This window comes from Actinia tenebrosa, unplaced genomic scaffold (assembly GCF_029948245.1).
Source record: "Actinia tenebrosa isolate PJP-AT-01 unplaced genomic scaffold, QUT_ActTen_1.0 PGA_scaffold13__45_contigs__length_12533684, whole genome shotgun sequence".
In the NCBI taxonomy this organism is placed as follows: domain Eukaryota; kingdom Metazoa; phylum Cnidaria; class Anthozoa; order Actiniaria; family Actiniidae; genus Actinia; species Actinia tenebrosa.
In genome coordinates this window covers 8,706,054-8,729,911 of record NW_028292573.1, presented here as the reverse complement: position 1 = coordinate 8,729,911, position 23,858 = coordinate 8,706,054, and the positions used below count along the sequence as shown (strand labels likewise).

The following is a 23,858-nucleotide window of genomic DNA, read 5'->3' as shown; positions in this document are numbered from 1 at the left end:
GCCATTTTAGATTAAACTGTTTCGCTAGGAGCAAATGTTGTTGAATTTTCTATTGGATTTGGTGATTCTATCCCCCGCATAAACAAGCAGTGACGTCATAGTGAAATAGGGCAATTTAATGTTTGTTTCAATGAAAAAAATATTTCTACATTAACAGAGCACAAAAAAAAACCTTGCTAGTAAGTTTTGTTCTCATTAGCAAAAATTTCAAAGTCACTACTGATCAGATGCAGTGAATAACAAACGTTACTTGATTCATGTTCTAAACTTTTCAGTCCTTCAATATTTGGACTGTGGTCATACTCACAAAACTTAGCTACATTTAGTTCAATTTTTTGTCACTCGCTAAATACAAAATTTCACCCACATTTTATGAGTTTGCAAGAGTTAATTTTTTGCCCTGATTAAAGAAATAATCTCAACAGACACCCAGTAAAAAGCACTTTGATGGTCACTTCCCAAAAATAATAAAATTAGGGTTACTTTTCTTTTACTTTTTAAATTACTTTTCATTTAAAGACACTTTCTTAAATATGATATTACGCTAGAAATTCCTTGTAGATAGTTTGAGTCACACTCGTTGGTCTCAAATACATGACAAAAATCGATCATTTTGACTTCAGTCTGTAAATATTCCGTCATATCAGATTCCTTGTCACAGTCTTTGTTTGTGGTGCTAGCTCCCTCGTAGATAACTAAAACAGAACTGCTTCTAAATGCAAAAGATCTCTGTTTTAAAAACCACTCTTTGATATCTTCTAGTTTTGTTATTATGCTTGATAAGATGGCTTTTTTTCTGTGTTCATATTCTGTGCCAATGGTATAACTCATCAATGCTAAAAAGTTAAATCATGGATATATACGTAGATATTAGCGCTGGATGTAAAAACATGGTGTGTGCAGGTAATCATTCAAAAACTCATGAATAATTACAATACTCCCCTTCACAGTTCCCTGCATTATCTCGAAAAGTAGCTGTGCTCCTGCTTCAAAGCAAGACAAACAGTGGGCTTGCAATGTTGATAGAGAAATAAATAATAATGTTGAAGGTGTTAAAAAAAGTCTCTATCATTGCAAGCTCACCGTTCTTCTTACCTCTAAGCAAGGGCATGGCAACCTTTCAAGACAGCGCAGGGAACTGTGAAAGGGACATTTGGAGTGATCATAACAACCCTTTATACCTGACAGGCGGATCAGGGGTGGATCAGGGCAGGATCAGGGGTGACTAGTCATCCTCCTTTTGATCAAATTTCTCATTATATCAGTAGTAACAGTCACCCCCTTTACCTCAAATTCCTGGTAAAAACTTTATGATAGTCATGCACCTCTTGTCTAAAATTCCTGGATCCGCCCCTGTATAACAGCTATTGTGTAGTTCCAGAAATTATCCATACCACTCCCCCCCCCCCCCCCCCAAGAGGAATTTGGAATTTCCAAGGGGTAGGGGGTCAGTGAATGGAGAAAATTACAGAGTTTGTATGTGAGAAAATTGGAATTTCTGGGGGTAGTAGGGGGGGGGGGGGGTTTAAAACATTTCTCCGTGGGGAAGGTATGGATAATTTCTGGAACATTTAAGAAAAGGTTTAAGGGGCAAATGGTGATAGGTAATAAGCAATACCAATCAGAGATAGGTCATTCCAAGATTCATCATCATTTCATCATTCCAAGATTCAAGAATAGCTGCAAAGACTGGATTATTATTTTTCTGTCGTGTCAATAACGCAGAGGTTATTGTTGAGATATTTATGAAGTCACTTACTTTTATGTAATTCATCTGTGTTGGAAATGTTTCTACAAATGTGCCGATCATAGAAGTGGTATTTCTGATTTTGAGTGTTGTAAACCTGTAAAACAATAAAGGGTTTTAAATCAGCTGCCTTATCAACTGGGTTACAAAATCTGTTAGGCATTGTGTGCAACCCAACCAGGAGTGGTAAATGCAATAGATTTAGAATTTAGATTTATCCCCGGTGGGGGGGGGGGGGGGGGGTACTCCCATATATGGACTATACGAGGATGATCTGCTGAACAGGGTATGGTTTTTCGAGCTTCTTCTCATAAACAGGGTATGCAATTTCACTCAAGTTCCAAGTTCTTCCTGAGTTTCCTGTCATATTCAGGGTTTCTACTTTCATATTGACCAAAACTGGTTATTATGGTCGTAAAAAAAAACAATACGCGAGATGACATGATAATTGAAACAGGAACTCAGTGCAATAAATTATATCTTTTGTCATAAACAGGGTCTACAAATTTGAGTTTTTTTGTCATAAACAGGGTACCCCTTTCAGAATCCCAGCAGAACACCCCTACCCAAATCCTGGCGGAGTACCCCCCCCAGGATTTACCTTGATTCCAAGAATTCGAAAACCAGTCTCATGCTGTAATGGACACTTAGATTTCTCTCTTGAAATCTTTTCTTGACTAGCATGTTGATCCCAACTACATTTACCAATTTTGACATCCAAGATGCAAGGAAATTTGAAATTCCTAGCTAAATTCTCTAGACCTATGTAACGACCTGAAAATGCAGTCAAGGATGGTAAATCTAACAGCATGGTGTTAAAGTTCACGCCTGTAATCACAAGTATGATTTTCAAATGAACTGCACAATTGCACAATGCACAACTGCAGAATTGAGATGATCATGAGTTTGATTGTTTTTGGGTCGTCGTTGCTCAGTGTGAGCGATATCCAGAATCGACAGGAGAGCAAAAACACTGACTTATAGTATATGAAGATATAGAAATATAGATAAGTTATAGTCAGCTTAAGAACGAGGTTATTTCTATACCTCTTATACTTCTATTTCTATATCTTCATGTATTTCATAAGTGCTATGCGGTCCACACATTCTCGACTTATAGCATAAGTCTTAATTCTTAGGGAATCTCATAGAAGAGCCTTACAGGGTGTGAAAAAAGAAAAATAAATAAATCATATGGTATAATAGAGTGATTTTCATTAACCCGTGAAACAAAAGTTTCTTATTAGATGGTAATAGCCAGATTCAAACAATATAAAACAAAGTCCTGAGTTAGAGGGTAATAGTACTAAATACGCTAAAATGTATTTCACAGGTTTATGAAAATCAATCTAATACAAAATAAATTATTCAAGGCAACAGATGCTGAAGAATAAAGAGTAAGATCTGTCAAAACTGTTGATCAAGTAACAACAAAGAAATATGTAGCAAAAAAAAAAAAAAAAAAAAAAAACTCAAAGAAACAAACAAACGAAGGTAATGTATTAAATAAAATCTTTGATCGTCTTCTCATCTGGCTCTAAACTCCAAGTCCTACAATCTTCAATCTTATGGTCTAGGTTCTTTTACTGTTGCTGCTCCTAAACTTTGGAACATGCTCCTGTCATCAATAAGAGACACTACTAATTTGGCTTCATTCAAATCACAACTTAAGACTTATTTATTCAAATTAGCTTTCAAATCATAGTTTTTGTCTTTTACTCTTTCGTAGTCTTACCTTAATCTATCGTGAACATTTTCATCATCATTTATTTTCAAAGCGCTTAGAACAGACTTGTATAAGCGCTCTACAAGTTTTTATATATTATTATTATATATAGAAGCCTTAAACATTAGCTCCTGGTTGGTTGAAACTATAACATGAAAGCAAATAAAAGAGTGTATTGTGTAGTTCAAGAAAATATCCATCCCTCCACCACGGAGGGAATTTCTAAAAGGACCCCCCCACCCCCAGGAACTAAATTAATTTTCTTCCATACAAACTCTGTAATTTTGTTCTTTCTCTGACCCTATTCCCCTCCAGAATTTCCAATAGTCCCCTTCACAGTTCCCTGCGCCACCTTCAAAGGTAGCTGTGCTTTTGCATCGAAGTGAGATAAATGGCGAGCTTGCATTGATAGAGACTTTTTTTTAACACTTTGGACAATTTTCTCTATCATTGCAAGCTCACCATTTACCTTTCAAGATGGTGCAGGGAACTGTGAAAGTGACTATTTCCTCCATGGGGGATGAGAGCCTAGTGGGGGGTGTAGGGATATTTTCTGGACCTACACATTCACAGCCATAAATATCTAGAGATTTCTAAAGGATACTAGGCTGCTGAGCTTGCTCATCAGGTAACTCAACTATTCCATAGTATTGTGGTAAAAATCTTCTAAGACCTAATACATCTTCACTGGGATTTGGTGACCTAAAAGCACTCTCATAAAACTGGACTTCTTTTTCTCCCTTTGGAAAGGCTTGCACTGGCTTTAATACAACGCCTTTCTTTGAGGCAAGCATTCCTAAATAAATAAACAAAGTAGGGCTATGTTAATCCAGGAAATAATAGAGTGATGTCACTTGGCACATGATAAATAGTAGGCATAGTAGAGTGCAAATAATATACCCATGAAATAGTTAGGATGAAATAGGAGATAGTTAGCGCTTAATTTTATCACACTCATTAATAATTCATGAGAAAAACACAACAGAAATCACGACCGTGAAGAGTGTTGTAAATCTGATACAAAACTGTGTTCATTTGCATAAACTTTAAGTTGGATTTTCTTGGCCAGATTCACTTTAATTTTGAAAATTTTAGTGAAACACAAAGGAACTAACCAGTAGACGTTTGATAAGTCATACAGTATTCGTGTCCGTGTTGTATCAGATATACAATCACTTGGCTAGGCTTCGTGGTTGTATATCTGATACAACACGGCCACTCATACTGTATATATTACATACAAAATATAGGAATTCAGTGAGGCATGACAAGGGCACGGGAGTTTACTAGAGTAACAACTCAGTACGCAAATGAATAGATACGAAAATGCGAACATGTCAAATTATATGAAGGAAAAGATGCACTAACACTTCATGTGACCCTACCTCCCTTAAAACCAGCAGCTCATATTTCCCTTGTATAATAGTCCCCTTCACATTTCCCTGTGCCATCTTGAAAGGTAGCCGTGCCTTTACATCGAAGCGAAACGAACGGTGAGCTTGCAATGATAGAGACATGTGAATATGATTGTTCAAGGTGTTAAAAAAGGTCTCTATCATTGCAAACTCGCCGTTCGTCTCGCTTCGATGTAAAAGGCATGGCTACCTTTCAAGATGGCGCAGGGAACTGTGAAAGGGATTATTCTCTAGAGTGCTCACACTAAATCCGTGAAACAAATACTAATTTTTAGCACTAAATAGTGATAAATAAACAATAGAAAACAAAGGATTCTTTATGAAATAGTACTAATTAGTACTATTTAACGTTCACGGTTTTAGTGCGTGCACTCTAACATGAAGAATAGAATCTGTCGATGTATGTCATATCTTTTCCAGATAAATACAACTTACCTATTTTGCCTTCTCCGTATAAGTGCCCGGCAACTTGATGCTCAAACGGCTCCCACTCATTCTCCGCCTTCACTTCCCCACTCCCTTCCATTTCTATTATTCTTTATTCAACTTTTTTCTCCCAAAAAAAAATCAAAATCATTAAAAATTTGACCAAAGGCAAAAAATAGCAGGCGTTCCTCGTAGACTCGTCCCAGTTTTTATTACTCTTGCTCGGTCTCGTCCCCAGGCTTTGCTCGTTTGGTTGATGTGTACGACGTGACGTCAGCGAATCTTGGAAAATGTTCTCAGAAAATCGGAATTCCCCTCAAAATGGCTTCAAAATTCAACGATTTTAACCCCAGAACCAGCTCAAGACGGCTCCGAATGATAGATCCTGGACAGGAGTTCCTATTTGAATGATTAGCCGTTGAGTTTTTAGTTTTTTTTGTGTTTTTTATGGTGGAAGTTGACGGTCGGGGAAGAAGATGGCGACCCGCCGTAATGGCGTCTACATCATCCAAGGAGAAATTTCTTTAGTTGTTTCTGCCTTAAGGAGAAACGTTCGTTGGGGTTCACACAGCCACCAAGTAAGAGCAATATTTACAGAACACTTCTATCATTTTTTATGGTTATTCCTTGAGCTGGTCTTGGGAAAAACAGCTTTGAAGTTTAGCAACCGAGATGATACAAAATGTTATGTTTTAAAAAATATGAATGATCTTTATTTCGATCCACATAAAAATACTCTCTAGAAAATAAATATAGAAATAAAATCACGTATTTCAGATTAAACAGTTCTTACTGAGTAAAATCTCTTTCGTATAGGCAAAAATGTTACCAAAGTTGCGAAATTTTTTTGATCTACGTGTAAGCTTTTGCAACTGGTTTTTACATAACTGATAGCTTTACAAATTTCATACCGGCTTTTTCGTCTTAATGTTTATTAGGATGAAGAGCAAGATCCGTTGCTTCATGGTTTTTCTCAACTGAAAGATCAACTCTGTACTGTTAATGGTATGTGTATTTTTTTGTTGTACTATTTGAAGGCATTTTGGTCATAATATTTCTCATAATGAGTGCTTATTTGCAGGGGTATTTGGTGCAGGTGGATTGGGGGAGAGGTTGTTATGGTTGCTGTCACCAATACTATTTTAACTATCATCAGCCACTATCACCGCCATCATACATCAATAACATTAACATCATCACCAATGATATTCTATTCATCCAACTGTCATTAAAATCACTACGACCATCATTATTATAGCTGCTACCACATCACTGTCATCAGCATCACTATCATTGGCCAATCACCAATGGTATCTCAGTCATCATGCACCATCACCACCACCATTACCATCATCACTACCCCATCTGTAACTATCATTACTAACACCATTGTTACTAGAGCAGTTTTTGTATCAACGGAAAACCTCACTTCACGAACATGGTCATGAGATGGCAAGACATATACCAGACCAATTGTACAAGAATTTACAAACATTGTACAAGAATTTACTCTCTATCAAATCAAATATGATGGCCACGTGTTAGATAACTCTCTGGGTTAATTGTGTCACCCCCTTAAATAAAGTTTATTATATTGTATTGTATTGTAAATATTTGGAACATTGCATGAACACTATGCGGGCACGGTCAATCCAAGGTCACGACACTGTCAGACCAAACACAAGCAAGAGGATAAAGTTAGCCAATTAAAATTCTAGAAAGCATCATGGTCACGGCATGGAATGGCACACTTATACAGAATCACTGACTTTTTATCAGTCCTGCAAAAACTGCCCTATAAATCACTTTCACTATCATTTTGTCAATTGCCGCCACCAACATCATTATCATCACCACCAACACTATCATCATCATCATCATCATCACTATCATCATCATTATCAAGGGTTGTACGTGGTGTTAAGTAGTGTACTCTACTCTCAGCTTTTATTCCTGTATTCTAAATCACATTGGCTCTTCCTCTTAATTTGAGAGTTTTTTCAAATTGTATGGATTTTCTCCCTCTGAGAAACCCAACATACTAAATTTGCAAATCTATCTGTGATTTAGCCATGCCCTGACTTAGATCAGCCCAGAGGTTGTTTCAGGGTTGGATCTGTGAGTTATCCATGCCCTGACTTAGATAAGCCCAGAGATTGTTTCAGGGCTGGATCTGTGTATTAGAACAGCTTGACTTAGTTCAGCCAAGAGGGTGTTCTAGAGGTCGTTAAAAAAAACAATTTACAGTTTCCTTCAGTAGACTGTTTGGCTTAGAATAAAATCATTAGATTAGACTTATCTGTGTTACAATCTTAATTGATTTTGATACCTATCATGAAGCCAAAACAGAAACCTTGCATTAAGCTGGAAGTGACACCAATGCTGTAATCCATACAAAAATATTCATGCATAATTCATTGGGCATTTTACTCTCAATACATTCTACTGCCATGAACAACAACACATCATGGGTCTCTAAAGATCCGACCTGTTCATAATATGTGGATATGACCAGCACACTAGATATTTCCAAAGTTCAAAATCATATGGTTCAAGTACGACCAAGTAATGTGAACTAAACACATGTTTTGTTATCGATGGGTAAAATATCTTTCAAAAATGAACAGCCAATTTCATTGCCTGTCAATAGTACGTGTATTTCTTAAAAGAAAAACACATATTTGTTCGTTTTCTGACATAAAAAGTACAACATTTTAACATTGGGGAAATCGTAGAATTTTTATTCAAATAAGTAGTTCCACAGATACTCAAAATATTTTTGTGTTTTTTTTTTACCTAAATATATTATTTCAAAGATAATTTATCGTGATGATGGTTTCATCTATATATTATTGTTGATAAGGTGCAGAATTTCTTCATTTAGGAAAAGATATGGCTGTTCAAATTTGGTTTTAAATCTGGAATACTTGGAATATTAAGAAAAAAAGGATTCATTTAGTGCCACTGCTGTGGAAATCATTCCTTTAGGAATAGGATTTAAAAAAAGGGTCCATTGTGTTGGCTTTGAAAAGATATATTTACATAATTCACTTGATAATTCCCCGAGCAGGTGCAAGTATTCTCATTCTCATCTACTTTGATTTATTTATAGAATAATGTAGGATTTTTTTTCTTGTTTCTTTGACAGATCTTAGCGAGGTAGATGTCAACACATTTCTGGGGCCATTTCTCGATGTTATTCGTTCGGAGGACACCACTGGGCCAATAACTGGGGTGGCTCTTACGTCGGTTAATAAATTCCTCTCCTATGGATTGATAGGTGAGTCGCTGGAAATCAACAGAAGTCCTAATCAATTGTATACATCTTCATAGTCTATAAAATAATATGAATTCACACTTTGAAATTACTGACAACAAAAATCCAACATAATTTCGTATATGTTGTATATATTCAATATATACGTTTTACAATATATCTTAATTACATTTTTACCTAGCCAAATATAAATAAACTAAGATTTAAAATTTTTTCATTCATTTTTCATGAAATTCCTGAGATTTATTTCATAATTGTGATGTTCAGTTATTTATTAATACCTTCACAGGCAATAAATTACTTTAAATCAAGGTTTTTAAGTAGGCATTATTTGACTTTTTAAAAAAATTTAAGAATTTTTGATAAATATTTTGATAAATATTTTTTATAAGAATTTTTTATAAATATTTTTTATCATAAAATTAATATCTTATTTTTATTGGTTTTTTCACTAGCATAATATTTTTAAAAAATCATTTCCTTTTCTAAAAACAAGAATTTTGTTTTGTTATTGAACAGCTGCCAAACTTAATTCCTCTATTCCTAACTTTTATTTTTTACAGAAATTTTAGAACACCTTATACATATTATATCTATATAAGGAATATTTTAGAAATAAACTTAATACATTTGATAAATGTCAATAATCAAAATTTTGTAAAGAATCTTCGATAATAAAATTGGTTAGTTATTACAAATTGAGTTGATTATCGACTGCCTGTGTATAATAATGAATGGAATGTAAGCACGAGTTGTCGATCGAACTATTTTGTTGTCACGAAGTCTTGTAGTCATTCGCGACGTTCTCTTATGTTTCTCTCCTAGATATTTCGTTAAAAACCTTCCTAAAGATAAGATATTCGTGTTTTTGATAAAGATTTTGGTGAGGGAACAAAGATTTATTCGAAAATCTAATGGTTTGACGAGCACGAGTTGTCGATTGAACTACACTGTTGTTAGTCACGGGTTTGTTGTCACGAAGTCTTGTAGTCATTCGCGACGTTCTCTTATGTTTCTCTCCTAGATATTTCATTAAAAACCTTCCTAAAGATAAGATATTCGTGTTTTTGATAAAGATTTTGGTGAGGGAACAAAGATTTATTCGAAAATCTAATGGTTTGACGAGCACGAGTTGTCGATCGAAGTACACTGTTGTTAGTCACGGGTTTGTTGTCACGAAGTCTTGTAGTCATTCGCGACGTTCTCTTATGTTTCTCTCCTAGATATTTCATTAAAAACCTTCCTAAAGATAAGATATTCGTGTTTTTGATAAAGATTTTGGTGAGGGAACAAAGATTTATTCGAAAATCTAATGGTTTGACGAGCACGAGTTGTCGATCGAAGTACACTGTTGTTAGTCACGGGTTTGTTGTCACGAAGTCTTGTAGTCATTCTCGACGTTCTCTTATGTTTCTCTCATAATATTTCATTAAAACCCCTCCTAAAGATAGTGTGAACAAACAAACATTTATTCGGAAATCGAAAAGAAACAGTGTAATTATAGCTAAGTAAACTTTGGTAGGCGAAACGAATAAAGCGTAGGCGAACTTCGGTAGGCGAAATGATGCGTAGGCGAAATAATCGTGAAGCATTGAAATACATATTTAATGTCAAAGTTTTGAATGAGACCTACTTAAAATAATTCATAAATATTGACAAACTATAAAAACTATACAAGCTGCATATATTGAAAAAATTTATTTATAGATTTTGATTTAAAAATTTAACAAAAAAACTTGACACCCGAATGATGGGTGGTATATGTATATGACTAAAATAATCTAATAAATAACTATTCAATTCTATAAAAAATTAGGTGAAAAAAAACAAACTAAATAATAAATTAATAAATTTTTGATAAAAAGAAATAAAAAAATAAAAACTGGGCACCCGAATGATGGGTGGTATATACATATGAATAAAAAAATCTGATAAATAACTAATTCGATTCTATAAAAAAATTCAAAAAAAAAAAGAAACCCAAACTAAATAATAAATTAATAAATTTTGATTAAAAAAATAATGACAATTAAAAAAAAAATGGACACCCGAATGATGGGTGGTATATGTGTATGACTAAAAAAATGTAATAAATGATTATTCAATTCTTTAAAAAATTTATATATGTTTATGAGCTTTTTTGTTTTTATTAAAATATTTTTGCATTGCTGTGAGCATGGACCCTCAAACCATGAACACTTCCAGGTTTTTTTAACATTTCTAGAATAATCCAATTGGAAGCCAGATTCTTACAGAGGTTCCAACATTTTTTGTGCAATTTCAGAGTCTTCAGAGTTTTTAAAAATTTACAATATAAAGTGTATCAATTATTTCATAACAGCTACTTCGTCAATAAACAACATTTTTGTTTTATTTCTGTAAATTATCAACCCTCTGCTCAAAACCTGTTATTTTCTTTTCTTTTATTATTTTTCTTTTCGTGAGGGTCATAAGATAAAATACTTATTGACTGAGTTAAGTTGGGCCATCAGTTGGCTCTCGGTCATTTGTATGGACCTCGCTGCGCTCAGTCCGTACAGCATCACCTTGAGCCATATATTTTCCCATACGGCCCTCTCACTCAGTCAATAAGTACATAGTATATGCTGTATTAAATTTCCAAGGTGGAAAAAATGGCTTAGGACATAGATAGAATTATTACAAAAAGAGAGGTATTGGTTACACTACACTTTAGGTAAAACGTTGGTTTATCCTGGTTTTGGCTTCTAAAAATACTCTCTTTATGATTTATCGTGATAACGCAAGCTGCATTTTTCTTTACAAAGTAAAGGAAGTATTCTGCACTACAATGACAATGTATTGGCCACAATAGGTAAAACATTTTCGTTTAGCCTAGTTTTGGCTTCTAAAAAACTAGATTTAATTTACCTCTATGACTTGAGCTGCAAATCACTATACAAAGTAAAGAAAAGTATTCTGTATTTCTACGAATAGCGATGTATTGGCTACAATAGGTAAAACATTTTCGTTTAGCCTAGTCTTGGCTTCTAAAAGACTCTTGTTATTATAATAATTATTTACTATAATGACTTGAGCTGAACATGCTATTCAAAAAAAGCAATGAAATCCATGATACAAAGTTCTAAACCTTTAAAATAATCTTTTACACATTAAAAATCAAGATTCTTTACAGAAACTGGCTTTGTCTTTATCGACATTTTCAATCCTTAAAACATGAAAAAAAATTTAATAAATTTCAGTAAAGAATTTAAATCCATTTCAATTTTCCATTTTTCTCATAGATCCCTCCAGTGAGAGTACAGCATCTGGTATAGAGAACCTTGCAGATGCCGTCACCCATGCCCGGTTTGTGGGTACAGACCCTAGCAGTGATGAGGTAGTGCTAATGAAGATCCTCCAGGTTCTGAGGACCCTACTCTTGACTCCCGTCGGGGCTCACATGACTAATGAGTCTGTTTGTGAGATCATGCAGTCTTGTTTTAGAATCTGCTTTGAGACTAGACTGAGTGGTGAGTATGGATAGATCGGTTCATATTAGACCTCTCGTGTGTGCTACTCAATCACATCACATGACTAATGAGTCTGTCTGTGAGATCATGCAGTCTTGTTTTAGAATCTGCTTTGAGACTAGACTGAGTGGTGAGTATGGATAGATCGGTTAATAATAGACCTCTCTAGCGTGCGCTACTCAATCACATCACATGACTAATGAGTCTGTCTGTGAGATCATGCAGTCTTCTTTTAGAATCTGCTTTGAGACTAGACTGAGTGGTGAGTATGGATAGATCGGTTCATATTAGACCTCTCTAGTGTGCTGGATAAGCAGACGAGGGCTTTCAGAATGTTTTAGAGTAGGTCATAAATCTGAAGTAGCTGGTTATGATCTGATAGATTAATCATAATTTTTCATAGAAAGAAATGTAGCTGGCAGTTAACTTCAAAGCAACTGCCGGAGCTCTGGCAATGCCAGCTTATTTTGAAAGCCCTGGCAAATATAAGTCATTAAAGAAACCTTTGATGATGATTGTGAATAACACATTGACTATTACAGTATATTGATTGAATGATGCTAATAATGTTCATAACAATTTCTAAGTCAGTGTTTTATGTTTTTTTTCCCAGAACTACTGCGGCGATCAGCAGAACAAACCCTTATGGACATGGTACAACTCTTGTTTTCAAGGTAATGATCTCAGTTGAATTCTTATCTATATTTCATACTGTTGTGATCTGGTGTTAATGTAGTTGTGTTTTTAAAAGGATGCCGCAGTTCAAAGAAGATTTTAAACCTGGGCAGATCCCTAACATCAGAAAGGTAAAGATGTAGGAAGTTCAACTCATCTTTCCTTCCATCCATCTATCTATCCACCCATCCCGCTATCAATACATCCATCCCTCCATCCATCTATCTCATCTCATCAACTTGTCCCATCTTTTGCATGCATCTTTCCATTTATCTATTACCCATCTCACACAGGGATACTTCTCATCCATCTATTTATCCTATCATTCCTTCCATCCATTCCTCCATCCATCCGTCTGTGCATCCATCTGTCCGACTATGTATCCATGCACCCACCCTCCCTCCATTCACCCATCTCTCCCTCCCCTATCTGCCCATCCATCCATAAATCTAATCGTCTGTCCTTCCATCCATGCATCAACCCACCCACTACTGTACTATACCAATCAGCCCAGGATCTATTCATCATTATTGTATTCCCACAGACCTTTTTCAAATTAATAAAATACCAATATGTTCCTTGAATTCACATTCAGGTTCATTACTCATGGTTAGCATCATTTCACCAGCAAAATATTCACTTGTAAATACCAATATAGTAGTTCCAAAAATTATCCATACCCCCCCTCCCCCCATGGAGGAATTGTTTTAAGACACCCCCTAACCCTGGAAATTCCAATTTTCTTCCATACAAACTCTGTAATTTTTGTTCTTTCTCTGACCCCCCTACTCTTCGGAAATTCCAAATTCCTCTGTGGGGTTGGTATGGATGATTTCTGGAACTACACAATATAGTAAAGAAAAGAATGCAAGCCTTCAAGTATACAAACACTTTGAGATTCCATGACATATTCACTGAACATGAATATTCTACACAAAGTCAAGACTAATCCTGAGCAATAAAGAATTTATAACTAGAGAAATTCATCTCAAAGCTTCACCCAAATTAACTACTCATTTAAACTTTAGGTATTTAAGAGAGCTGGAGCGATATCTTCTGGCAAGAAGAAAAAGCATGCATCACCCAAGCCCAGAAGAGCGCATCATGACAGCACACACTCAACCACGCCCACAGAAGAACAACCCAGCTCAGTTGAAATGGCAAATCAGCCACAAACCAAAGAGACAGCAGAGACCAAGAATGATACTATTTCTACCATGGAAGAAATAAGCTCTGCATCGAAGGACATACAAGATGAAGATGGACAAAGTAATGATGTAACGGATGTCCCAAGTGGATCTGAAGGAGACATTATAGAAAGGGGCTCTGAGCAACAAGAGACAGGGCCATCATCTAGTGATACAGCAGAACCCCAAAGCGATGAGGGACCTTCAGTAGCTTCTCGTATAATGCAGGAAGGTGATGGGGATTCAATCAGTGTTGAAGGAATGGTTATTTCAGAGGAAGAACGAGATGGCCATGCTGAGAGAGTAAACGAACAGGTACTGTACGAGAAAAGTATGAACTTGTTCGCAAATTTATTTCTTGGTTCAAAACATGACATACAGTAAACTGAGACTTCAGATTTGAAGTTGTGAAAGGCCCATTAACCCTCTTCTTCACTCGTTTCATACAAGGCTCATAATTTACCTATTACGCATGTTCCTATATGATTTCCAAGCCCATCCCACACGGCTTACCGCCTCATCTCTCATGAGCTGAGACAGAAAGGTCTTCTCGGAAGTGACATAATTATGTATTCATTTGAAATACACAGTGGATATGAAACGTATGATAAAATCCACCATACTTTCTGTCGTTGCAGCAATTTATGAATATTCCAGGAGTTCTATATTAACTGGATACATGTATCTAATTAACATACTTTTGCTGTATCATTAATTTTTGGTCATAGCTTCTAAGTTCTACGTCTTTGAACCTGACAAGGCTATTGAAATTGGGTTGTATACAGCAAAGCAGCACACATTGTTTTTAAGGGGGTTTGATAAAATTTGAATAAAAGGGTTTTTCATGAGATAGTACTCTCTTCTCTTCTCTTCTCTTCTCTTCTCTTCTCTCTTCTTCTCGTTCGCTTCTCTCTCTCTGGAGTTCTTTTTTTCTCTTTTTCGTTTCCTCTCTGCTCTTGCTCTCGTCTTCTCTTTCTTCTCCCTTCCTTCCCTCCCTTCCCTTCTCTTCCCTTCCCTTCTCTTTCCTTCTCTTCTCTTCTCTTTCCTTTCCTTTCCTTTCCTTTCCTTTCCTTTCCTTTCCTTTCCTTTCCTTTCCTTTCCTTTGCTTTCCTTTGCTTTGCTTTGCTTTGCTTTGCTTTGCTTTGCTTTGCTTTGCTTTGCTTTGCTTTGCTTTGCTTTGCTTTCCTTTGCTTTGCTTTCCATTCCTTTCCTTTCCATTCCATTCCTTTCCTTCTCTTCTCTTCATTTTTCTTTCCTTTTTTCTTTTCTTTTCTCTTTTACTCACTGTTAGCATCATTTCAGGAACAAAGTTTCTTCATTTTCTCTAATATAAATATCTGAAATATTTCTTTTACTCCTAGGACGGCACAGAAAGTGTTGCTAGTACCATCATGACAGAGGAGGATATAGACGACAATAAGGATTTTGCGTCTGTAGAAACAGATGATGGTGATGATGTAGTAGAAGTACATGCTGATGGCAGAACGTCAGATATGTTGGGAACAAATGATGAGTATGTCAATCCTAGAGGAGTCAGATTTACGCCACAAGAACCTGCTAAAGATGGTGAGGGTTGTGTTTTATTTGTTCATGTAGTACCACAAAATATCCATACCTCCACCATAGAAAGTTATTGGAATTTGCAAGGGGTGGAGAAGATCTGAGGAGGGTATATTGTGTAGTACCAGAAAATATCCATACCTCCCCCATGGAGGGGGATTGGAATTTCCAAGGGGTGGGGAGGGTCTGAGGAGGGTATATTGTGTAATACCACAAAATATCCATACCTCCCCCATAGAAAGTTATTGGGAATTCCAAGGGGTGGGGAGGGTCTGAGGAGGGTATATTGTGTAGTACAAGAAAATATCCATACCTCCCCCATGGAGGGGGATTACCAGAATTTCCAAGGGGTGGAGAGGGTCTGAGGAGGGTATATTGTGTAGTACCAGAAAATATCCATACCTCCCCCATGGAGGGGGATTGGAATTTCCAAGGGGTGGGGAGTTTGAGGGTTGTCCTGGATTAAAACCTTGGAACTTGATACTGTACTTATTTTGACCGTGTTTCTTTTGTGTGTGTGTGATTCAGGTGCAGGGCCGCTAGTTCCCTATGGTTTACCTTGTATTAGAGAACTCTTCAGATTTTTAACATCACTCATCAATCCACATGACAGGTAATATGTTTATTTATTATTATACCTTATCTCTCCATGATATACCTCTCACCTCACCCCTTCTTGCCTCACCTCACCCCTTCTTGCCTCACCTCACCTTACCTCACCTCACCTTACCTCACCTCACCTTACCTCACCTCACCTCACCTCACCTCACCTCACCTTACCTCACCTCACCTTACCTCACCTTACCTCACCTCACCTTACCTCACCTCACCTCACCTTACCTCACCTCACCTTGAACCCCTTCTTGCCTCAACTCATTTTACCTTACCTCATCTCACCTCGCCTCACCTTACCACACCTGACCACACCTAACCCCACATCACTACACAATCACCATATCTCATAACCTTATAACACCCAACCCCCTCCCCCCTCCCCCAACACACCACACAACACCATGCCTAAATTCACCTTGCCTAAACAAACTACACCTGTCACACAGCAGAAACATTTTTGCATCTTGGAAGCAAAATTTGTTGCACACAGCAATGTTTAGCTAAACTGGGAAACATCGGGGAAACATGTGCATGTTTGGCAAGTGGCCTTAGTATCTGTAATAGTGAGTGTCTGCAATAATGAGAAATGATTATGGTCATTTCTTTGTCATTATTTTTGCCGGTGCTTTTACTCCTGTCCGTAATAGCAAGGTATCTGTAATAATAATAATGATGATGATGATATTGGTGATGGTGGTGGTTATGATGGTGATGATGATGATGATGATGATGATTATTATTATTATTTAGAAAATTACTATTTTATTGATCAATACATTTTTGTTTTAAACATACATAGTTATACATAACATGACATTGATAATAATAATAATAATAATATCTAATAATAATATCTAATAATATCTGGGTGTCCACAAGGCGAGAGTTGACTGTACACAGTTTTTCCCTTCATTTTATTCAGGCATAACTCAGAAGCCATGATCCATATGGGGTTGTCTCTGTTGACTGTAGCCCTGGAGGCTGGTGCTCACCATCTAGGGAATTTCACCTCAGTAATGAACCTAGTCAAAGATGACATGTGCAAGAATCTATTCATGGTTAGTCACATTCTTATATTCACAAAACATATCCAATATCAGTATTTCAACTTCTACAGCAGAGCCATGCCCTGACTTAGATCAGCCCAGAGGTTGTTTCAGGGTTTAATCTGTGAGTTAGCCATACCCTGACTTAGATCAGCCCAGAGGTTGTTTCAGGGTTTAATCTGTGAGTTAGCCATACCCTGACTTAGATCAGCCCTGAGGTTGTTTCAGGGTTTGATCTGTGAGTTAGCCATGCACTGACTTAGATCAGCCCTGAGGTTGTTTCAGGGTTCAATCTGTGAGTTAGCCATGCCCTGACTTAGATCAGCCCAGAGGTTGTTTCAGGGTTCTATCTGTGAGTTAGCCATGCCCTAACTTAGATCATCCAAACAGAGATTGTTTCAGGCTGTGATTGCTCTTATCCCTCTACAGTGATTTCAATGTACATAAAATGTTTACAAACTCTATAATTCATTGTTAATAATTGTGGATCATTTTTAACAGCTTTTACAGTGTGATTTTCTTGGTCTGTTTGCCATGGCAATGCGGGTTTGTTTCCTGCTATTTGAAGCTCTGCGCACCCATCTCAAGCTACAATTTGAGGTATGTAATCTTGCATTTCATACACTTTTCATTCGAGTCACTTGAGCATCAGTCTGTTGTTTAGGATGTCATAAGTACACTTCTTGGCTGGACCAACACTTGAAGTTGTCAGGATCTTGGTTTAGTATGTTTAATTTGAAATTCCTGAATGAATATCCCAAAGGAAACATTTCTGGTTAAAAATCAAGTTCGTTTGCTACAAAATAAGCCAACCAAATTCTGAACTTCGGTGGGAGGTTCAGGAGTTCATAACAAACTTTGTCTTGAAGATCCAAAGTTGGTCGCCAACTTGGGAATTTTCAAACATAGTTTGGAACCCAAAGGCGTAAAGTAGTGTGAAACCGACCATAAGAAACCAGCCCAAAAATAATTAGCTAATGAGAAAAATTAGGAAAAAAATTATTCTGTATCAATAAGGGCTACGTAAAAAAATTCAGTTTGGGAACTGAACTTACAGATCCCACCAGCCCAGCCCCCTCCCCCGTAAATGAACGGTCCCTAACTACAGGGCCTGGTTTTTTGAAAGCCTGGATTGCGCTATCCAATGGATGAATCTTATCCAGTGGATAAATTTATTGGATAACAGCATTGACTTATCTACTGGATAAGGATTTATCTGCCGGATAGCACTATCCAGGCTTCGTACAACCAGGCCCAGCTGGACTGTTGGAAATTTGATGGAAGTTAACACATCTAGAGTGTTGTGAGTAGAGATACAAATCTTGCTTGTTTGGATATTCAGGGTTCGTGCTACTCCTTAACTCCTTGAAAACTCCTTGAATTTAATTCACGTTTTCAAGGGCACTTGAAAAGCCCTTGAATTTTATGATTTTAGCAAAACTCCTTTAAACTCCTTGAATTTTTGCTTTGATCATTACTTGCATGGTTCTGAAATAGATCTAGTCAGAAAGATTGAAAATCTGAAAGTCAGCCATGTGCAACCACCGTGTAAAACCTTGGCACATTTAGCTGAACATACTCCTTAAAAATTCATTTTTGGTTCCTTTTATACTCCTTGAATAGTCCTAGAATTTTAAGTGGTTACCTCAGCACAAACCCTGATATTTCTACTCACGTACAGCTTTCTCCTATTCCTAGATGTTCTTCAAGAGACTGATGGACATACTGGCCATGGACTTTCAGAGTGTTCCTTATGAGAAGAGAGAACTAATCCTGGATGCTATCAACCAGGTATCTTTCTTTGGGCAGGGCAGGGGGACAAACCCATGGGAACTGGACATTTTCATAGGGCAAATTTAATCCATGGTCCTGAGGGTGACAATCAATAACATACTGTAGCTAACAAACATCTAGTTCACAGTTTGCATGATGGCATTGTGAGAGGGGTTTAGCCTCAAGACGCGAATGTCAAAAGACGACGGCGAAAGTGCATTTTTTCGTGCGCACGTCATCCTCAATGTGGTTGACGTCCTCTACAGGACGCCATATGCAGCATATTTATGTCCTGTCTAGAACCCCAACTACGTTGAGGACAGCGCGCACACAAAAAAATGCGCTTGTGCCATCATCTTTTGACGTACACGAATCTTATTCTCAAGAAAATGACACATGGTCTGAATTTGGGAAAACAAGTCTCCTTTTCTCTCATGAGTACGAACCAAACGTCTAATTCAAGTGATAGTGTTCATCCTTCTAAGTCTAAGTTTTTGTTTTCAGCTGTTCCGTGTCCCAAACCTGGTCACTGAGATATACCTCAACTATGATTGCGATCTCTACTGCACAAATGTCTTTGAGGAACTCTGTAAGCTTCTTTCAAAGGTAAATATGGAGCTGGTTTAAATGTTGTTCAACCCTCTCTCTCACCTGACGTCAGTCACCATGAAAAATAGTCTTAATGGAGACTACTCTCACCCAGACTATCACAATCAACAATCATCATAAGACATTGACAATTTGACCAACATAATGGATTTAATTTTTATGGTTGTCTATCACTTCAGAATGCTTTCCCATCAGCGGGGAGTCTGTACAGTGTACACATCCTTGCACTAGATGCTCTGCTTGCTGTGGTACAAGGGGTAGAAGGTCACTGTCATGCTGCACTTGTTAGCTCTATGGAGAAGGCTGTGGAAGACAGCATCCCTTTTAGTAAAATGGAGAAGATGAAGAAGAGAGAGAAAATAGGTAATGCATAGATTGTCTCCTTAAACCTATTGGTATAAACTCAGTTGTGAATTGCTCATTATCAAAAACTGTCTTTCTTTACACCTTTTAGAGAAGAGCTGTTATGAGTCTGTGTATGTTGCTGATACTTGTGATGCAAGTGTGTACCAGAGCTGAGCCTCATAACACATGCATTGGCATTAGCAACATATGCAGACTCAGTTGTGCATTGCTCATTATCAGCAACTGTCTTTCTTCACACGTGTTAGAGAAGGGCTGTAACGAGTCTGTATGTTGCTGATGCTTGTGTTGTAAGTGTGTACCAGACCTAAGCCTTGTAACACATGTATAGACATTAGCAACATATGCAGACTCAATTGTGCATTGCTCATTATCAGCAACTGTCTTTCTTCACACGTGTTACTTCACACGTGTTAGAGAAGAGCTGCAACGAGTCTGTGTATGTTGCTGATGCTTGTGTTGCAAGTGTCTACTAAACCTTAGTCTCCCCCACAGCCGCTTTCAGTGTCGTCACGCAACACTTTCTCCCCTGAAAGCGTTGCGTGACGACACTGAAAGCGGCTGTAGGGGAGACTAACTAAACCTAGGCCTTGTAACACATGGATAGGCACTAGCAACATATGCAGACTCAGCTATCCAATGCTCAATGACTGGAGCAAGTACTCCACCAGTTTGTACATACATTGTTCCTACCCTGATTTTATAATCTCAGATGATGATGATTCAGGCCCAGATGACAACGGTGACACACCAGTACTCAGCCACCCCTCCCCTCCAACTTCAGGGTTTGCCATGGCACAGACAATGAGAGTAGGGGTAATGTCTGAGTACTCTCAATCTGATCATCTCAAGGATGAAAGCACAGAGAAGGTCAATAATTTATTAAATGAAAGATTCCATGGCTTGTCAACTGGGTTGTTATTTTCTTCTTCGCTGCCTACTCCTGAAATGCTGGCCAAACTAAAGCAGAAGAAAAAGGTGGGTTTACAAACATTCAACTTTTATTCGCTGAAGGCGAAGTGATTATCGGAAAATGTAAACACTCAATTGAAGAATCGTTGTCGGGTTCAGAAACATAGAACATAGAAGCTGAGACCGAAATGGCACACGGGAAATGACAATTTATTCATTTGCGCCATCCATGCAGTCGGTTTAGAATGCCAAACGCGTATTAAAAACAGTGGATGATGCCACGGGTCGCCGGTCACAGCATGCATCTAATTAACGTACTTACCATGTGTCATTTCGGTCTCAGCTTCTATATTTTATGTTTCTGAACCCGACAACGATTCTTCAATCTAGTGTACACTCATTATTATTATTATTTATTCTGCTTTAGACAATGTCACTATGACTCACAATGCACTTCGGTCGACAAACAAGCGTACGCGGGGGGCGCGTTATATTCACCTGTAGGTGAATATAGCAGCCTAAGACGTTAATGCATTTTTTCCCAAAAAACAAACAAACAAACAAAAAATTGTAAGCGAACTAATTGATTGTTAAGATATAATTCTAAGTACTGTTTAATAAACGAGCAGGAGTGTTTTATCGAGTATAAAACACGAGGCGTAGCCGATTGGTTTTAGACCCGATAAAACACGATCTGCGAGTTTATTAAACGGCTTAAAAAACTCCTGATGTATGTTCTCATACTGTACCGAATTCTTTACGAAATAAACCAAGTTTGATAGAGAAAATCCAAGTTAAAGTTTATGCAAATGAAGACGAATCTATATCAGATATAAAACCGCCTTCATGGTCATGATTTCTATTGTGTTTTCTTCATGAATTATTAATGAGTTTTTTACTGATAGTGAAACATAAAAATATAATAAATAAATAATGATGATGATGACGATGATGGTCATGATCATGATGACGATGATGATGATAATAATAATAATAATAATAACCACGGTTTATCACAATGATTCATTATCTAAAGTAAAGCAAGGAAACCCCTCCCCCCTCCCCCCCTCAAAAAAAAAACGACGTAAATTGTGACCAATGAGCGCGCAGGATTTATTATATTCACTTGTGTAAAAATACTTATCCCCGCGATATTCACTTCCCCTTATAATAATAATAATGAATATGTTTTTATATAGCGCATTATATACTCTCAATGCGCTTTACAAATACCACGACGAAGTGTCAAGTGGAAAAAAATAGATTAAAGTTACAAATTGAACAAAAATGTTTTTAGTTTTTTCTTGAATATTTCCAAAGACTGCGATGTTTTTATATCTGGTGGTAAACGGTTCCATAGTCTGGGCGCTGCTACGGCAAAGCTACGCGCACCATATGACTTAGTACGATATGGAGGTTGTTTTGAAATTACTCCTTGTGTGGCACTCCTTAGCTTACGAGTAGGTTGGTGTATTTTGATTTATTCCCCTTCAGTGAATACTTGTTAAATAACAGAATTGAGAAAAGAATTCTATCCCCAATCTAAAATCGTGAAATCCTTTTCCTACAGTTATTGCAAGCAGGGTCAGAACAATTCAACAACAAGCCCAAGAAAGGCATCGAGTTCCTCCAAGAACATAACCTATTACATCGTCCATTAGAACCTGAAGAAATGGCCAGATTCTTACGAGAAAACCCAAGACTTGACAAAAAGACCATTGGTGAATATATCGGCAACAAACACAACGCTAAAGTACTGGACGCGTTTGTTAGGTATATTTTGTATTTAGAGTGATTTAGCATCAAGACGCGTACGTCAAAAGACGACGGCGCGAGCGCATTTTTTCGTGCGCGCGTTGTCCTCAACGTGGTTGACGTCCTCAACAGGACGCCATTTGCAGCATTTTTACGTCCTGTCTAGGACACCAACTACGTTGAGGACGGCGCGCGCACGAAAAGATGCGCTTGCGCCGTCGTCTTTGACGTACGCGTCTTGAGGCTAAATCTCTCTAGCATTAATGCGGGGGAAAAACATTCGATCATCTATTAAGTAACCATTTAGCGTCCACCTATAAAGCAATCAACCTTTGTTTGGGGTCCACCTATTAAGCAACCAACCTCTAATAATCGACCACCTATTAAGCAACCAACCTCTAATAATCGACCACCTATTAAGCAACCGACCTCTATTTAGAGTCCACCTTTAAAGCAAACAACCTCTGTTTAGCGTCCACCTATAAAGCGGCCAACCTAATCTGCTTACTATTCCACTTTTGTAGGAGTTTTCCACTGCATGACTTGAGGGTAGACGAAGGACTGAGGTCATTCCTGGAAACGTTCCGTCTTCCTGGAGAAAGTCCTGTCATTGAACACATCATGGAATATTTCTCGGAGTATTTTTTTGTAAGTAACAAACAAATGGGGGAAGTAAAATGACTGTATTTGTAGAGGCTTGAGCGTGACGGACGTTGAGTGGAAAATAAAAGAAAGGCAAGAAGAGGAATGGAATGGAAAAGTGACGAGACGAGAGGAGGGGGGAGGAGAGGAGAGAAAAGGAAAGGAAAGGGATGGGAAAAGGAGAGCAGAAGAGAGTAAAGGGATATATTCTTTATAGAAAGGAAAAATAGCAAAGTAATGGGAATGAGAGCAAAGGGATGGGATGGATAAAAGGAAGGCAGAGAAGTAGAAAGGAAATAATAGCAAAGTAATGGAAAGGAGGGGAATGAAAAGGGGAAAGGAGTGGAGTGGAGAAAAAACGAACGAAAGGAATGGAAAGGAAATCAAAGTAAAGCAACTTCATTTAGAGAGTGTGACACAGCAATGGCATATAACCTTTTGGACTCTATTTTAAACGTCTCTAAATGAGACGAGACCGCCATTTTACATGGTTATCCCTGCCACATAAATGTATAATCACTATTTGCAGATGGTTATAGAGTTTTTGCACCATCAAGTGCCCAAGCCCATAATACAACTTGGGCCGCCTGTGGTTAGATGGCAGAACGATAAAATCACTTTACTCTTGGGAATTTATTT

The 23,858-nt window shown here is 37.4% G+C and overlaps 2 protein-coding genes across 4 annotated transcripts in view; one reads left to right on the top strand and one right to left on the bottom strand.

Moving 5' to 3' along the window:
- Nucleotides 1-98: 98 nt before the first annotated feature.
- Nucleotides 99-5,503, bottom strand: LOC148911768 (inositol polyphosphate multikinase-like). Its single transcript, XM_089028642.1, has 5 exons — nt 5,324-5,503; nt 4,078-4,269; nt 2,349-2,521; nt 1,760-1,844; nt 99-836 (listed from the first exon to the last, which is right to left on the bottom strand). The coding sequence occupies exons 1-5, from the start codon at nt 5,412-5,414 to the stop codon at nt 514-516; spliced, it is 864 nt and encodes a 287-aa protein (XP_088884768.1). The 5' UTR covers nt 5,415-5,503; the 3' UTR covers nt 99-513.
- A 66-nt stretch (nt 5,504-5,569) lies between these two features.
- LOC116292289 (Golgi-specific brefeldin A-resistance guanine nucleotide exchange factor 1) overlaps nt 5,570-23,858 on the top strand; it is a 34,351-nt gene continuing 16,062 nt past the window's right edge. Inside the window, exons 1-17 of one of the 3 annotated variants that reach the window (XM_089028639.1) lie at nt 5,570-5,892; nt 6,253-6,319; nt 8,463-8,594; nt 11,855-12,082; nt 12,696-12,756; nt 12,834-12,888; nt 13,786-14,259; nt 15,306-15,510; nt 16,033-16,117; nt 17,042-17,177; nt 17,667-17,765; nt 18,864-18,956; nt 19,443-19,544; nt 19,727-19,910; nt 20,623-20,888; nt 22,393-22,595; nt 23,102-23,225. In XM_089028639.1, coding sequence (XP_088884765.1) covers nt 5,791-5,892; nt 6,253-6,319; nt 8,463-8,594; nt 11,855-12,082; nt 12,696-12,756; nt 12,834-12,888; nt 13,786-14,259; nt 15,306-15,510; nt 16,033-16,117; nt 17,042-17,177; nt 17,667-17,765; nt 18,864-18,956; nt 19,443-19,544; nt 19,727-19,910; nt 20,623-20,888; nt 22,393-22,595; nt 23,102-23,225 — 2,616 coding nt within the window. In that variant the 5' untranslated portion in view covers nt 5,570-5,790. Of the gene's footprint in view, nt 5,893-6,252; nt 6,320-8,462; nt 8,595-11,854; nt 12,083-12,144; nt 12,213-12,275; nt 12,345-12,695; nt 12,757-12,833; nt 12,889-13,785; nt 14,260-15,305; nt 15,511-16,032; nt 16,118-17,041; nt 17,178-17,666; nt 17,766-18,863; nt 18,957-19,442; nt 19,545-19,726; nt 19,911-20,622; nt 20,889-22,392; nt 22,596-23,101; nt 23,226-23,858 lie in introns of those variants that run through there. The other 2 variants (XM_089028641.1, XM_089028640.1) reach the window with 2 other exon arrangements.